The sequence below is a fragment of the Mus caroli genome, unplaced genomic scaffold, assembly GCF_978045245.1.
Source record: "Mus caroli unplaced genomic scaffold, Mus_caroli_1 scaffold_7, whole genome shotgun sequence".
Lineage (NCBI taxonomy): Eukaryota > Metazoa > Chordata > Mammalia > Rodentia > Muridae > Mus > Mus caroli.
Window position 1 is genome coordinate 62,586,568 of NW_028227262.1, and position 15,687 is coordinate 62,602,254.

Here is a 15,687-nt window from a genome sequence, read left to right on the forward strand (position 1 = left end):
TAGACCCCAGAAGGGAAGCAAAGGCCATGGTGGCAAGTCCGTCCTCTCATTAACCGCACAGGGCTGGATGAGACCCCGGAATCGAGGAAGCTTACGGGAAGAACCAACGGCAGAGATCCCCAGATCTGTTAGGCATCAGCACACAGTGCCCACGCCCCTCGGTAGATGCCAGAACCGCGGAAGTCAGACACGCACTGGGGCTGAGCGCCGCAGGGCCCGGCCAGCAGCCTGCGCATGCGCAACCTGCAGCGCAGGCTCCGTCCTCCCGCCCCGCCCCTTCCGGAGGCTCGCCGTGCGCCTGCGCCCTGCGGCGCGCGCTTTGTTGGGAGAAGGAGGGGGTGAGGTCTTGCGAAGCCGGTCCGCTGAGGCGCGACGGGCGGGGCTGAGGATGGAGGTGACTGCGTTCTCGGCGACGGTTGGGGCTGCGCGCGAGGCGGCAGCGGAGTAGGTGGTGGAGATACGGGCATGGCGGGGCGGCCCCTCGGTGCTCCTTAGGCGCCGGAGCCATGGGCGCTCTGAGCAGCCGGGTGCTGCGGCCCACAGGGCGCACAGAGCAGCCCGAACCCACGCCCGGGGCTGGGGGCGCGGCCCGCAGGTCGGACGCGGGCGAAGATGCGGCCCACAGCTTCTGTTACTGTCCGGGCGGGCGCAAGCGCAAGCGCAGCAGCGGCACATTCTGCTACTGTCACCCCGACTCCGAGACAGACGACGACGAGGACGAGGGCGACGAGCAGCAGAGGCTGCTGAACACGCCGCGCAGGTACGGAGCACCCCGCACCTTGGGAGCCTGACAAGGACCGGTGTCCTTGACAGAAGAGCGCGGGGAGGGTCGGTGCGGGAGGTGAGTGCCCGAGGAGCAAACGGGAGCTGGGCGTTTGCAGACAGACCTTGGTCGTTGCGGAAGCTGGCGCGTGCCGGGCAGACCTGAGGTCAGTGCGGGAGCTGGGCATTAACAGACCGACCTGGGTCAGTGTAGGGTCTGGGAGTTTGCAGACAGACCTGGGTTAACGCGGGAGCTCGCGCGTGCTGGGTGGACCAAGGATCAGTGCGGGAGCTGGAAAGCCTAGGGTTCTGCACATTAAACAGAAGCTTCCTGAGTGTCAGCCTCAACCTGAGCCTAAAAGGACTAGGCAGAGCTTCCGCGGCCTTTGCGTAGCAGGCGTTTGCTTTTTGAATAGGATAGCCACGGGAAATTTTACTGTGCATCACTAGCCATAAATCAGTAAAGAGAGGAGCATAGTAGTCCCTGAGATGGACATCTCTCTGTGTTGTCACTAGAGGGACCAGTGTTGGAGATTGGCAGTTATGCACATTCGCTCAATTAAGAACAAAGTCTGCTCGTTGAGGTGGGCTGCACTCTGTGTAGGTTGCATAAGATTTTTTTGAGGGAAGAGTTGAAAAAATAAATAATTGCTTGTGAAATAGATGTGGCATATACCAGAATATACTGTGTTGTAAGGATTTTTTTTCTCTTTTTAAGGTCACTGTTAGATTCACACAGATGTAATTTTTTAATGAAAAATTTAAAAAGGATTTGCTCATGGACATTGCATTTTTGTTGACAAAAAAAAGTGTAGGTGGGCCGGACGTGGTGGCACAGGCCTTTAATCCCAGCACTCCGGAGGCAGAGGCAGGCGGATTTCAGAGTTCGAGGCCAGCCTGGTCTACAGAGTGAGTTCCAGGACAGCCAGGGCTATACAGAGAAACCCTGTCTCGAAAAACCAAAAAAAAAAAAAAAAAAAAAAAAAAAAAGTGTAGGTGGTAGAGTTGGAGCTCAGTGGTAGTGCTAACATGTAAATATCTTAGGTTAAAAACTAGGTTAATATAACCTTTCATTAGGGTGTGAATATATTCACAAGATGGATGTTCTAATGTGCTCCAATTCTGAATTCCTAACTGTATTCTGCACTTAACATACTCGTTTTCATATGTAAAGTGGAAATATTATTGCCACCTCAAAGAGTTCCACAGATTTTGCAAGGTATTACAATCCTGCAATATCTACACTCTGGTGGCTGAGACAAGAACATCAAGTTGGAGGTCAGCCTGAGCCACAAAGTGACTTAAAGGCCATCCTGGGCTGTATCCAGACACCCTGGAGAGAAGAGAGAGGAAGGAGGGGCTGGGAGTGTTGAGATTCTCACTACCTGAGAGTGAGCACAAGTGCAGTGCGCCCCCCCCCTTTAAGATTTGTTTTTATTTATGAGTATGTATGTGGATTTGTGCACATTCCTGCAGAGTCCTGGAACTGGAGTTACAGGGGTGTTGTGAGCTCCCTAATGTGGGTGTTGGGAATTGTACTTGGGTCCTTTGGAAGAGCAGTGTGTGCTCTTTACCACTGAGACACCTCTCAGGCCCCAGAGTGCCTGTCTTTGTGCATTCGTTATAGAACTCTTTGATGAACAGGCTCTTATGTCATAAGTCATGCATCCTTCTTCAGCCTTAGTGACTTAACCACTCCCACTTGCTTTTGGTAATTGTCTGATGCACCTTTTTAATCCTTTCCAACCTACATCCTGTATCCCATCACCCAACCACTCCTAAGATTTCCCGTCCCATATCCCAGGGCCTTATCCATTCTCCAGAAGCACTTTACTACCAAGCTGGATCTTTTCCACACCAGTACCATCTTTTCACTCTTTGCATATGCACTCATACACAGTTGTGCTTGCATGTGGAGGCCAGAGATCAACAGTGGATCTTTCTATATTTCTCTCCACCTTACCTTTTTATGAGTCTCTTTATTAAACCGATTGGCTAGTCTAGCCAACCAACAAGGTCAGAGGATCCTCCTGTTCCTGTCCTTCTACCTGCCCCGTTAGGATTACAGATGCTGGCAACCCCACCTGGCTTTTTTTGTGGGTGTTTGTTTGTTTGTTTGTTCTTGTATTCAACTTTGTACTTGCAAAGCACTTTATTGACTGAGTAATCTGCCTGGCCCTTGTTTGTGTCTTTATGTTTAAAGTTAGTATATATACAGCATATAGTTAAATCTTGCTTTTTTTAATCCAACAAGACAGCCTGTGCCTTTTGATTGGTATGTAGACCATGTATATTTAATATAATTTTTGAAGTATATGACAAGGAACATTTAAAAGAGAAAAACAATTATTTGAGCAAGGAAATTTTATTATAAATCATAACAAACAAAAAACAGGAAATTAACTGTCAAAGACAAAATATAATGATAAGGGATCTTTAGAAAAAAAAAAGTATAGGAATAGGCCAGGCATTGTGGCACACAGATATAATCCCAGCACTCAGAGGCTGGGACAGGAGACTCATAGATTCAAGGACAGCCTAGGTTATGTCAGGTGCTTCCAGTTGAACTCTTTCTGTTTACATTGTTTCTGTTGTATGTAAATCTATTTACATAAATATTGACATTTATGTTTGAGAGAAGCCTCTGCTACAGTTCATGTGCAGCAATCAAAGACAGCTCAAGGGAGTTTTCTCCTTGAACCATGTGGGTTTTAGGGTTTGAACTCAAGTCTTCAGGTTTGGTGGGTAAGGCCTTCACCTTCTGAGACATCTCATCCCGTACGCCTCCCCCTTCAGTGTCTCACTGTGTAGCTCTGGGTGGCCTGGAACTCATAGAGATCTTTCTGCGTCTGATCTGCCTCCCTAGTACTGGGGTTGAAGCCAGTGCCACCATGCCTGGCCTGGCTCCCTTTTAAAAAGCTTCTTAATGTCCTAGAGTTTCTAGCTGCCTTTTTTTCTTCCATTAATGAACTAATAATATCCTTTCTTCATATCTTGAGCTTTTCTCAATCTTTTGAGATACCCTAGCATAGAACCTGCTTTGAACCCTAGACCTCCTACAGATCCCACCCTCTTACTCCAATCTAGGTCTCCTGCTTCTAAGGATTGTAACTGAGACTTTGACCCCATCTCTGTGAAGTGGTTTTCAATAGCTTCTCTCCTTTCTTTCTCAGTGAACTACATCTTCAAGTATTTTATCATAAGGGTGGAAAAGGGTAATGACTTTTGCTTATATGAATGTAAGTGAATATGTAGTCGCAGTTTATTCTTCCTCTAACTGATATGTTACTTTATATGACTTTCCATATCTTTAAACATCGACTCCTTTCTATAGTTTTTATTTTTTAAAATTAAAATAGAATTACATCATTTCCCCCTTATGGCCTCTATTTCTTTAATTTTGAGAGTAATGTTTTTCCCCTAAATATATAATACAACCTGTGCAGTCTGTATAGCATTGCTTGTATGTATATGATTTGTAGCTGATCACTTGGTTTTGGGTAACTTATCAGGGGCCCTTCCCTGGGAAGACCATCTGCAGCTCTCAGCATTCCTTAGTTGCCTGTAGTTCTCATCGAGGGTTGAGGCCAGGATGTTTCCCTCTTCCAGGTGAGAGTATAGTTGGTATCATCCTTTTCAGAGCTTGTTTAGATGGCTATGTTGGTGAGACTTTATCTTTGTCGCTTCTCTGACGTTTCTAGGATATAAAAATCTCTCAGCAAACTTTCTATTCTTCTAGCTCTTACAGTCTTTCTGCCCCCTCTTCCTCTTCCCTCTGAACCTTAGGTACAGAACTTGTGTTGTCAATAAACATCTACTCTTTTTAAACAGTATTGTATTTTTATTTAATATGTGTGTGTGAACATGTGTGTACACATGCCCACGTAGAGGTCAGAGGGGAAAAATTGATGTTCCTATTCCGCCATGTATGTCCCAGGCACCAGACTTGGGCCCTTAGTGTTGGCACCAGGCCTCTTTACCTGCTCAGCCTGTGATGCTGCTCCATCATCTTCCAGCCTAAACATGGATGAAGGTTTTGGCCCTGGTCTAATTCTGTTTTATTTTTGGGTGACCATATTTTTTTTCTGAAATTTTGAAAGTTTTTCCTTTGGTATTTTAATGTGAGTCTTTTGACAGCTTGGTAATTGGTGAATCCTAACAATCCAGAGACTTAAATGCTTGTTTTTAAATAGCTCTTTTTTGTTCTGAGTAATCCTCTGCTGCTGTGCCCCATTATTCCATAAGCAGAGTCATTTGAGAGTTCCAAGCATATGAATATATATTTTTTAAAATTCTGATTTCCCTGTGTTTTAAGTTTCCCCTGGAACTCTTGTTCTTTCTTTTCCTTAGCTTTTATGTTTAATAGTATTTCTTGTTAGTCTCAGCCGTCAGCCTGACAACCCAGTGTTATTAGTGAGGGAATCTGAATTGGAACACAGCCTTTTTAAGATTGGCAGAACGCATGCAGGGCATTTTGTTGATTGCTAACTAATATTGAAAGGCTGTTATTAGTTGTCAGTTCAACTACGTCTGGAATTAACTAAAATCCACGGGTCTGGGTATGTATGTGTACCCTACCTATGAGGGAGTAAGCCATAAAATGGGAAGACCTACTTTTAACCTGGATCTTTTGAGACAAGAAGATACTCCCTTAATCCAGATCTTTTGAGGTGGGAAGATACACCTTTAATCTGGGCCAAGTTCTCTGGGCAACCCATGGACTGAACAGCTAACTACTGTATTCTTAGACCTTTTGTTGGCAGACAGCCATTGTTGGACTGGCTGGATCCACAACCAGTACCCTATTCTAATAAATTGCGCCCCCTCTGTGTGTGTGTGTGTGTGTGTATGTGTGTGTGTTTCACCCCGTGTTTGGAGTCCGTGGTTTATTGTCAGGGTTCTCTAGAACATCTGTGGGCACGTGTCTGTGTTCTGGAGAACCCTGAGTAGTAAAACACTGGTTCCAGACACAAGATGAAACAGTAACTGATAAGGTCTCATTTAGCCCAGGTTGGTCTCTCATTTTCTGTTTAGCCAAGGCTGACCTTGAACTCTTGATCTTCCTTCCTGTTTAAGAGCACTGAGGTTATAGGTATGCACCATCATAACCATTTTCTTTCCTTCTTTTGCTGCAGTAAAGCACCAGGACAAAGTTCATTTTAGCTCACAGCTCCAGCTGACAGTCCATCATTGCAGAGAAGTCATGGTGGCAGGAACTCACAGCTAGCACATTGTATGCAGTCAAGAGCAGAGAGCAGTGAATTAACACATGCAGACTCTGCTTGCTTCCTCCATGCTCACAGTTTAGAAACCCTTTTTAGGGAATGGTACTACCCATAATGGGCAGGTCTTCCCACCTTAATTAACATAATCAAGGTAACTCACTGACAAACCCACAGGCCAGCACACTTCAGACAATAAATGTCTACTTGAAATTGTACTTTCAGGTGAATCTAGATTATGTCAAACAAAGAAACACACAAACAGAAGAGTAGATAGGCAGTGATAAAGGGTGATATCCACTGCCTCCTTGTGACCTCTCCATGCACAAGGCTTGTACCTACACGTATGCACATGTGCACAGACACATAAGTAAATAAATACATCTTTTTAAATTATGTCTTTTTAAAGTAGATCCACTCCTATGACCACCATTACCATACTCTTACTTACTGGATCATCTTGAGCAGAGATTGCAAACTCTTTTTTTCTTAGGCAGAGTTTCATGTAGTCTAAGCTGCCCTTGAACTCACTGTTGAGCAAGTTATGGCCTTGAACTCCTGATTGTCTTTTCCATATCTCCAAAGTGCTTGCTGGGAGTTCAGACCTGCTCCACTATATCTGGTTTATACAGTGGTGAGGGGTCTTGTATGGGTTGTGCAAGAACTCTCTATGTACTCAACCCCGTGGTTGCCAAGCTTTTAAAAATCAGTTCTACTAAAATAAGTCTCATGTAGAAGTCACATGCAGATACAATAGGCAATGCTCTGGGTGTTACACGGTGTTCATATATCGTGGTTCAGCCCTGACCAGTGCCTCTAACATGCATATCCTTTGAGCATAGTTTTAAAAAGCTTTGATCTAGGGTTGCAAGCCATTTGTCTAGTGGGGAAAACCAGTAAATTTAAAATTAGTTTTAATTAGTTTAGTTTGAAGCTGAAATAAGCTTGAATCGAAGTTTCTTTTTCTTTTTTTGTGATGTTGAGGATTGAACCAGGGCCTTATGAATTCAAGGCAGGCACTCTTCCAACAGGATTATAATTGAGTAACAGTTTGCTGCAGCAATAGTGAATCTCCCCTAGGACTTAGTTTCTAAACAAAGAAATAAGCAAAGTGTGGTCACCAGCCTGTCTTTGTTTATTGAGCAAGTAACTTAAATTGGTTTAGAACCAACAACTTATATAGGGTGGATATAGATGTCTCCCTCCTCTTTTGTCTCATCTGTCTGCTGTTAGTAAGCGCACTTAGTTAACCTCTCGTGACATTCCCCTCTCACATCTCCTCATTCACACAGTAGGGAAGTTGGATGTCACGGTAACAGGGCAAAATCGAGACTTAATGGTGTATAAAAATTGGTGAAATGTTGCCCGTTTTAATGTGCTGGCATTGGACAGGGCCTGGTGATACTAGTCTCCTGCTGAGCTGTGTGCTGTTTGTAACTTTGTGTTTTTCTTAACAGGAAAAAATTAAAGAGCACATCGAAATACATCTACCAAACGCTGTTTTTGAATGGTGAAAACAGTGACATTAAGATCTGTGCTCTAGGTGAAGAGTGGAGCTTACACAAAATCTACTTATGTCAAGTGAGTATTTCACTGACACCCTGGGCAAGGAGGGAGCTTGGAGAAGCCTGGGCACTTGGAGCATGTTCTGCTGTTTGGTTGGATTTCATAGTAAGCTTTCCTCTAGTAAAGTATCTGCTGGGAAGAAAGATGGTGGGCACTGGGAGTGAAAGCTGGCCTCAACCTTCAAACAGATTTTGAAATTCTTGGTCCTACTTGGTCCTACTACCCACTACTGCCTCTTGTTGTCAAAAAGTTGTGTTAGTGCCTTTTGCTGGAAAATGGATGAACTGGGGAGAACATCTGTACTATTCGGGTTAAGGTCATTACACTTCTTTTATAACTATTTGAATACTTTTCTCTGAAGTGTTGCTTTGTAGAAAGTGAATGGGGAGGTGGTGCTTTCCTCCTCCCTAGAACGCCCGGTTGGGTTAGGAGACCTGCAGTGGTGCTGTGCATGTCACTTAGCTGATGTGCCTGCCCGTTTGACTTTCCCCATTGCAAGTTTCCCTTCAAAATGGCTCAGAATTTTCAAAATAGAACACAGTGTGGCTCTAAGACCTCAGACGTTTTTATTCTTCTTAAAACATTTACATTTATTACTATTACTTATTTTGTGTGTGTCTGCACATGCTTGCCAGGGAGTTGTATATGTCAGAGGGCAACTTGTGGGAGTTGATTCTCTTTCTCTAAGGGTCCTGGGAATTGGAGTCAGTTGTCAGTGGTGGCAGCAAGTGCATGTACCCCACCCCCTCCCCCGAACCATCTCTCTCAGCCTAAGATACGCCAACTCACTCAAGTTTCATTTATTTGCTGTGCTAGACCTCACAGCTCTTACCTGTGGAGTTAGTGCTTCCCTCATTGTGAAAGAATAATGAGAGGAAAGACAATAGAGCTAAATTGTTCCAGAGATGTTTGCAAAGTATTTTTCCTTTCACATTTAATTACATTTTTAAAAACATTTTTATTTTCACTATTTAAAATGTATGTTCTTGTATGTAAGTCTGTGTGTGGGTTTGTGCAATTGAGTACAGTGCCAGTGGAGTCCAGAAGAGGGCGTCAGGTCTCCCGAGGCTGGAGTTAGAGGTTGTGAGTTGCCTGAGGTGCGGGCAGGGAACCGACTCCAGTCCTCAAAAAGGGCAGCAAGTTCTTATAACTGCTGAGCCATCACTCCAGTCCCTCCTTCCACATTTTAATCAAACTTTTAGAAACTTTTTTTGAACAAGTTTACTTGATGAATTTAGTCCAAAAGTTTTTTTTTTGTTTGTTTGTTTGTTTTTTTAATTTTATTTTTTATTAGGTATTTATTTCAGTTATATTTCCAATGCTATCCCAAAAGTCCCCCACACGCTCCCCCACCCACTCCCCCACCCTCCCACTCCCCAAAAGTTTTTAAGAAAGATGAGATCCTTTAAAAAAAAAATCCCAAAGATTACAATCCAAGGTATACATCAGAATACCAATATCAACTGAAGCTGTCTCTTGAATCCCTAAAAGAAAAAGCACAGCCTCTTCCTGACTTGAGATGGAATGTCTTCTGTGAAATCTCACAATCTATGACAGCACCTTCAGACAGAACCATTGGCTGTGTCCTAGTTGTGGGCCATGTTGAACAGCTGGCTCCATTAATTTGCAGGTTCCACAACTTCAGATGTAGCAACTCTGTGTTACAAATATTTGGAAAAAAGACAGTTGCATCTGTCCTGAACATGTAGGCCTTTGTCATCCCCTCAGCCATAATGTGGCTATTATATAGCATGTACATTATAGTAGGCACTACGTGTGACCTACAGGGGACTTGAGTATGTGAGCCATGCACAGTCAGAGCATCTGACTTAGTGCTGACTGAAGTAAAAACTTAAGGATTCTTTAGAAACTCAGTTGTGTTAAATGGTGTTTTGCTGGGGCAAACATTTAAAAAAGTGCTTTCCTAAAACAGACACAACTAAAAGGGTGTTTTCCTAAGGTAAACACATGAAGGAACGTTTCACTGAAGCTGGCACAGGTAAAAAACTAAGGCAGACCTGTGAAGGAATGTTTTACTGAAGTATACACAGGTAGAAAGACTAAAGCAAGCAGTAAAAGGAGATGTAGTGAAAGATTCTTTGCTGATGACACACATGTATTGGTCCACCTTATATGTTGTTGAGCTGCATTGTTGGGACTCTATGAGAGAAAATGCACCAAAAAACTGTGGTGGCGTGCTGCAGCTTCTTGCCACCTCTGTGGACCAGGCCCATTGGCAAAGTGATGTCAGCTGAGACAGAGTCACATGGAGTTATGCTCAGACTCACATGCTGAGACAAGACACATGGCTCAGCAAGACCTATGGGGGGCTTGTGATGTTTGGAGGGAGTATAAAAAGCCTCAATGAACTGTGAGAGGTGCTTGCTTTTAGAGCTAGCTCTACAACTCTTCTTGGTCTTGAGTGTTCACTGATCTTCATTTTGTTGAGAGAGACACAGCGGAGAACTTCTCCTGGTGTCCCTTCTGGTCCAAATCCCTCCTGCTGACTTGTGCCAATTCAACTGAGGCCTGGCTGTCTCTGCTAAGTTGTGCCACTGCTGCTGCTGCTGCTGGCCGGACACTGCTAAACTAGGTATATCCATGAAGTGTTTGCCAGTGGATTGAGCTGCTGCTGCTGACCTGTGAACTGAACCGCTAATTTCCAGACAATGTAGATGAGATTTGCTCTAAAGAACAATTTCTAAACAGGTCCACTTCCCCCATATTCATTCTTTTCCACTACCTCTGGTGAGTGATGGCTAGAAAGGAGGTTAAAGCATTTAAAAACAATCATTAAAAGTAAAATTTAAAAGATTTAAACTAACAGTTGACTGTGTCCTGCAGCCACAGATGCAGACATATGAGCATAAGGACTGAGGAATGTTATGTTTATTCTATTTTAATTATTATGTTTTTTATATGAGATAGAACTTTTAATTAGTTAATACTTGATCCATTCTGAAGTACTGCAGTACTAATTATAAGGAACGGATCTAGCAGGTAGAAACAGACTTTACCCACGCTGGGATTCAGAATCCTCTGTGGTCATATAAAACTACATTGTGGGTCTCAGATTTCTTTGGAGTGCATCCTTTTAGGTCCAGTCTGGGAGTTCTCTGGATCCTTAATCGCTGCTGAGGCCACAGGGATTAAGTCGGTAGTGTGAGCAGGACTTGTTTCCTCGGCTCTCCTGAATACAGAAGTATACACCCACTGTACGTACTACCGGGCTTGTGAGAAAGAAATGCCTCCTTGTGTACCTTAGGGACTCTGACTGCTGAAAGGCTGCCCAGGTTCCATTGTGATGTGGGGTCTGAGTTCTGATAGTGTTGTAAGAATCTATCTGCTTTGGATTTGTAGTAGTATCACACTGAACACAGTTCACTCTACCTCATAATGGCCTTATTTTTAACTTCTTCTTTACATGTTTTCATGATCTTTTTCTCCTGAAATGATATGTTAGATTTTTTTTTGATACGGTAGAGTTAGCTTAGAGTTAGAAATAGATATTAGAAAAAATATTTGGTACAAAACTAATAAAGACCAGGATGATGACTGTTGTTTGTCAGAGTCATAAACTCCACTGCAGGAGAATGACTGTGCTCTTCAGACCACGGTGAGTGACATCAGAGAGAGCCTGGGCAACAGGTGCACTGAGCAATGAGCTTGTGGACTGTCTCGTGGACTCACTCACTAGCTTCATCTTCTCCCCAAGAGATCCAGACACACAAAAGCACTATATTTTAAGTCTGAATTCCTAAGTTCAGATTAAGCTTTTCTGAAAATAAAAATAAACTTAAATATTAAAAAATATATATTTGGAAGATAAAGTTCTGGCTAATCATTGACCTTTTTTTTTTTTTTTTTTCTAGTCTGGCTACTTCTCTAGTATGTTCAGTGGTTCTTGGAAAGAATCCAGCATGAATATAATTGAACTGGAGATTCCTGACCAGAACATTGATATAGAAGGTATAACCTCCATAATTATTACTGGTTTTTTGATGAAATATAGTCTAGCCTTATAGGCTAGGGGAAAGGTTGTATGATGTACTAGAAGGTGGAAATTTCATATTGATTCACTCAGTTTATCTGTTGTGTCTTCTGTCTCTATTTAGTCCTACAAGCTCAGTCAGTCGCTCACGTGTCTTTGTGGCTGTCGGCCTGGGAGGTGAAGCATGGGAAGGCATAGGAAGCATGTCTCCTTTTGTCAGAGGCTAGAGCGAGGGCTGCAGACACAGCTAATGCTAAAAGAGTCAGTGCTTTCCTGCCCTGGCTAAGGTTTGCTCTCTACCACCAAAAAATAAAAATAAATGATGTGTGAAGATCTTCTGTGGAACAGTAGGCATATGAATCCTGTAGCAGGCTGTTTCAGAGCTTAAAGGAGCTGTGGCTGAGGAAACAGGGCTGAGGAGGGGTAAGGGATTATGAGAACAGCTTAGTGAGCCTCTGTGCAGACCCTCCCTCCTGTTCCTCCCTACTCCTGCTCATCTCCTTTGATATCCCAAGTGGGGAAACCCAAGGCCCACTCCAGAGGCAAAGAAACTTGAGGTGTTTACAAAGCAATCTGAAGAACATTGGTAAGCGTGGCATTGGAGGAGGAGTGGTCTTAGATGTGAAGACCGGGTGTGAGTGGGCACAGAGGTGGTCACAAGTTAAGCACACATCTTCGTGACCTGGAGCCACAGGGCTATAATTCTGGCCCTGAGGAGGCTGAGGCAGGAGGATGCTGTGAATTGGAGACCAGCCTTATCTACATAGTGAGTGAGAGCCTTACCTACTCCTCTAAAGAAATGTTATCATAGAGTGATGGCACATAGATGTGCACTTAGAGTTGATGTACTCAGCAGTTCTGACACAGCTCTAACCACTGACTATGTCAAGATTAGACAGAGAAAATATGGCTGGAGTTGGCAGAATCCTTTCCAGCAAGCAATGTTACGTATTAACACCATCAGTAACCATAGCTGCCATATTAGTTCCTGATGCTTCTCCAGGTGCAGGCTGTTGTCCCTCCTGCTTCTGCAGGAGCCTCTCACCTGCAGGCAGCATTTCATTCTGTGTGTGCACTTTTGCTTTCAGCACTGCAGGTCGCATTTGGATCACTGTATCGAGATGACGTCTTAATAAAGCCCAGCAGGGTCGTTGCCATTTTGGCAGCAGCTTGCATGCTGCAGTTGGTAAGTAGTGTCAAGGTGTCTAGTCTATCTCTGTGCACACCTCTAAAACAGAAGTGAAATTCTACTTCTGTCATCTTTAAAACAAAATTATAAACATGCCATTTGTTAGAAATTGCTGAAAATGTTTGACCAAAAGTTATTGGTTAGATTGAAGGTCTTTGATCACTGTGTGAAGTGGATGGGAGGTGTTTCTGCATAGCTTCCTTGATTTGCTGACACTTGGAAAGTTCACTTGCCTGCACACATTCCTCTGCAGAGTTCTGTCCATCAGTGGCATCGATGCTAAGCAGATGGTATATGATCAGTAATTTAGTTCATTGGGCCAGGCAGTGGTGGCGCACGCCTTTAATCCCAGCACTTGGGAGGCAGAGGCAGGTGAATTTCTGAGTTTGAGGCCAGCCTGGTCTACAGAGTGAGTTCCAGGACAGCCAAAGCTATACAGAGAAACCCTGTCTTGACAAACAAAAAAAGAAAAAAAGTAAATTTAATTCATTGGGTAAAGAAATAGTTTGTTATTTAAGCTTCATTGTGGTATCATCCCATGTAAATAATGTGCATCTTTCAGTAACTCTATGTTGAACACGTTGCGCAATATGTAAGACTTAGCATAAGGAGCCAGAGAGGATAAAGATGTAGTTCCTAAACATGGGTCATCTGTGTGTGCCTTCAAGGATCTCACAGTGAACGGAGATAAGTAAACTCAAAGGTGCAAACAGTTACCCAGTGTTAAGAGTACAACACAAACACCGTGCGGAGGCCTAATAAACTTGGAAGATAGGAAGGGCCACTTCAACCCAGCATCCTCACTGTACTTCCAGATGGAGTTTGAAGTGTGCTTACCTTGAACTGTGTGAAAAGGTGCAAAACAGCATTTCTGACCAGGGACAGAGGATGGGAGATTAGAGAAGTTAAGGAGACTAAGTTTCTACTATTAATATAAATTGAGTTGGGGGACTGGCAAGATGACTGAGCCTTTCAAGATGCCTGCCACCAAGCCTGACAGTTTGGGTTGCATCCCCAGGACACACGTGGTCAAAGGAGAGAACTGACTTCCTCCAAGTTTTCCTTTGGTCAATACATGCATGCTGTGAAGTTATACAACACAAATAAACATTTAAAAAATCCAGGTGTGGTAGTGCACGCTTTAAAACCAGCACTCAGGGAGCAGAAGCAGGCAGATCTCTGAGATCAAGATCACCCTGGTGACTTATAGGCCAGCTCAAGTTACATAGTAAGAGCCTGTCTCAAGAAATAAAACAAAAAATAAAAAGGATTGGAAAGAGGTCAAAATCAGCAAATGAAGGTTTCTCTGTACATTGCAAAGTTTAACTTTACGTGGGAGCTCCTTTGGAAGATTCTAATCAGGGAAAGACAGTCTCTAGTTTAGAGGGCTCTGTTGTGCTCACCTGCATGTGCAGGGCTGTGGGTTTGATTCACAACTTCACACCAAAATATTGGAAGATTGTTTCAGGTACAACATGTAAAGGAAAGAAAGTATGTTAGAGATGCAGGCACACTGCGGCTGTCTCGATGAAAGTCACAGTAACAACCACAGAGAAGAAAAGGCTCCCCAGGAGGAGGTGGGGTGATGTGTTAGGGAAGAAGGGTCTAGAATTGAGATAAGTTTATACAACACTGAGTCAGTACTATGCCTTAGTTTAAGCCCATGTGGTCTGGCGTGCTGATCTATCTGAGTCTAAATGCTAGTTATTAGCTTGTTTATTATCCTGTCTGAGATTATTTTTTCAAATATTTTTATCTTTCTAATACTTACTTTGGATATCTATATTTTCTAACTTTTGGTCCTTTTGGTTTTGTTCTAAATCTGCATTCTGCCTTATTTTTATAACTTACTAATTCTAACTTAATAATATAGTTGCATGATATGTTTCAGAAACTTGAATGAAAAAATGACAGTGTTCTTTCTGTATATAGAAGCTGGTTTATTTGAAACCTATGTAAATATTTTAGATTAATTTTTAAAGCTTTTTATTGGTTCTTTGTGAATTTCACATCATGTACCCTGATCCCACTCATCACCCCATCCTCTTGTACCCACCTTCCATCTTTGGAACCTCCCCACCAAAGGAAAAAATCCCATTGTGGAAGCTGTCATATGTCACAATGTGGCACATGGTATACCCTTTTGTCCATACATCTTTGCTTACAAAGGTTCTTTGCAGTGACTCGTTGGTCTGATTCAATGCCTCTGTCTTCTGCTACACTATTGATACTGGATCCTCACTGGGACTCCTCTTGGATAGCCTCTTGTTGCCTTGTGTCATGGAGATCTGTAGTTGTAGATCTGTAGGGCCAGCCCCTTCACACATCCAGCATGCTGTTCACTAATGAGGTTGATGTTGGGGTGAGAAGTGTCTGAGTTGGTCAGCCCACCAACTCTCTAGCACCCACACCACCAGGGCAAGTTCTTCAGCCCTTCCCTGGCGAGTCCATCCAACACTGCAGCCAGCAAGTGGCAGAACCAGCTCTATCGCTCTCATGCCCTCAGGTCCTGCTCGTCAATGCCCATGGCGTCAGGGCTAGCTCTTCTGTGCCTCCCAGGGGAGATGCAGGGCCTGCTGTCTTGAAACAAGGGACAGGGCCAGTTCTTCTACTCTCATGACCCTGGGGCCATCTCTCCAGCCTGCCATGAGGGGAGGGGAGGGGAACATTAAATTTAAATTTTAATGTTATTTAAAACTTATATACTTGTTTAGAGGTATCTGTGGGGTATTGATGGTGCTTTAACCCTAACTGAGCACTGTTCCACGCATCCATATTATTCCTTTGTCTGTCCTGTAACTTGATTAAATGACTATGTAAAGAATTCTTGGTTCAGTAAGAACAGGAAAAAACAAGTCCTGTTGAAGAAATTTGTAAAAGTCCAGAGCAGAAAACAGAATATGAGACTCACAGCATCTTCCCTCAGTGCCTCCCTGCCCAGTTCATTCTCAGCTTCA

General features: G+C 43.5%; 1 protein-coding gene across 1 annotated transcript in view; it reads left to right on the top strand.

The window, feature by feature from the left end:
- Positions 1-310: 310 nt before the first annotated feature.
- The window catches only part of Gmcl1 (germ cell-less 1, spermatogenesis associated), a 41,983-nt gene continuing 26,606 nt past the window's right edge, over positions 311-15,687 (top strand). The window contains exons 1-4 of the mRNA XM_085840400.1: positions 311-760; positions 7,442-7,565; positions 11,423-11,519; positions 12,630-12,727. Coding sequence (XP_085696526.1) covers positions 507-760; positions 7,442-7,565; positions 11,423-11,519; positions 12,630-12,727 — 573 coding nt within the window. The 5' untranslated portion in view covers positions 311-506. The remainder of the gene's footprint in view (positions 761-7,441; positions 7,566-11,422; positions 11,520-12,629; positions 12,728-15,687) is intronic.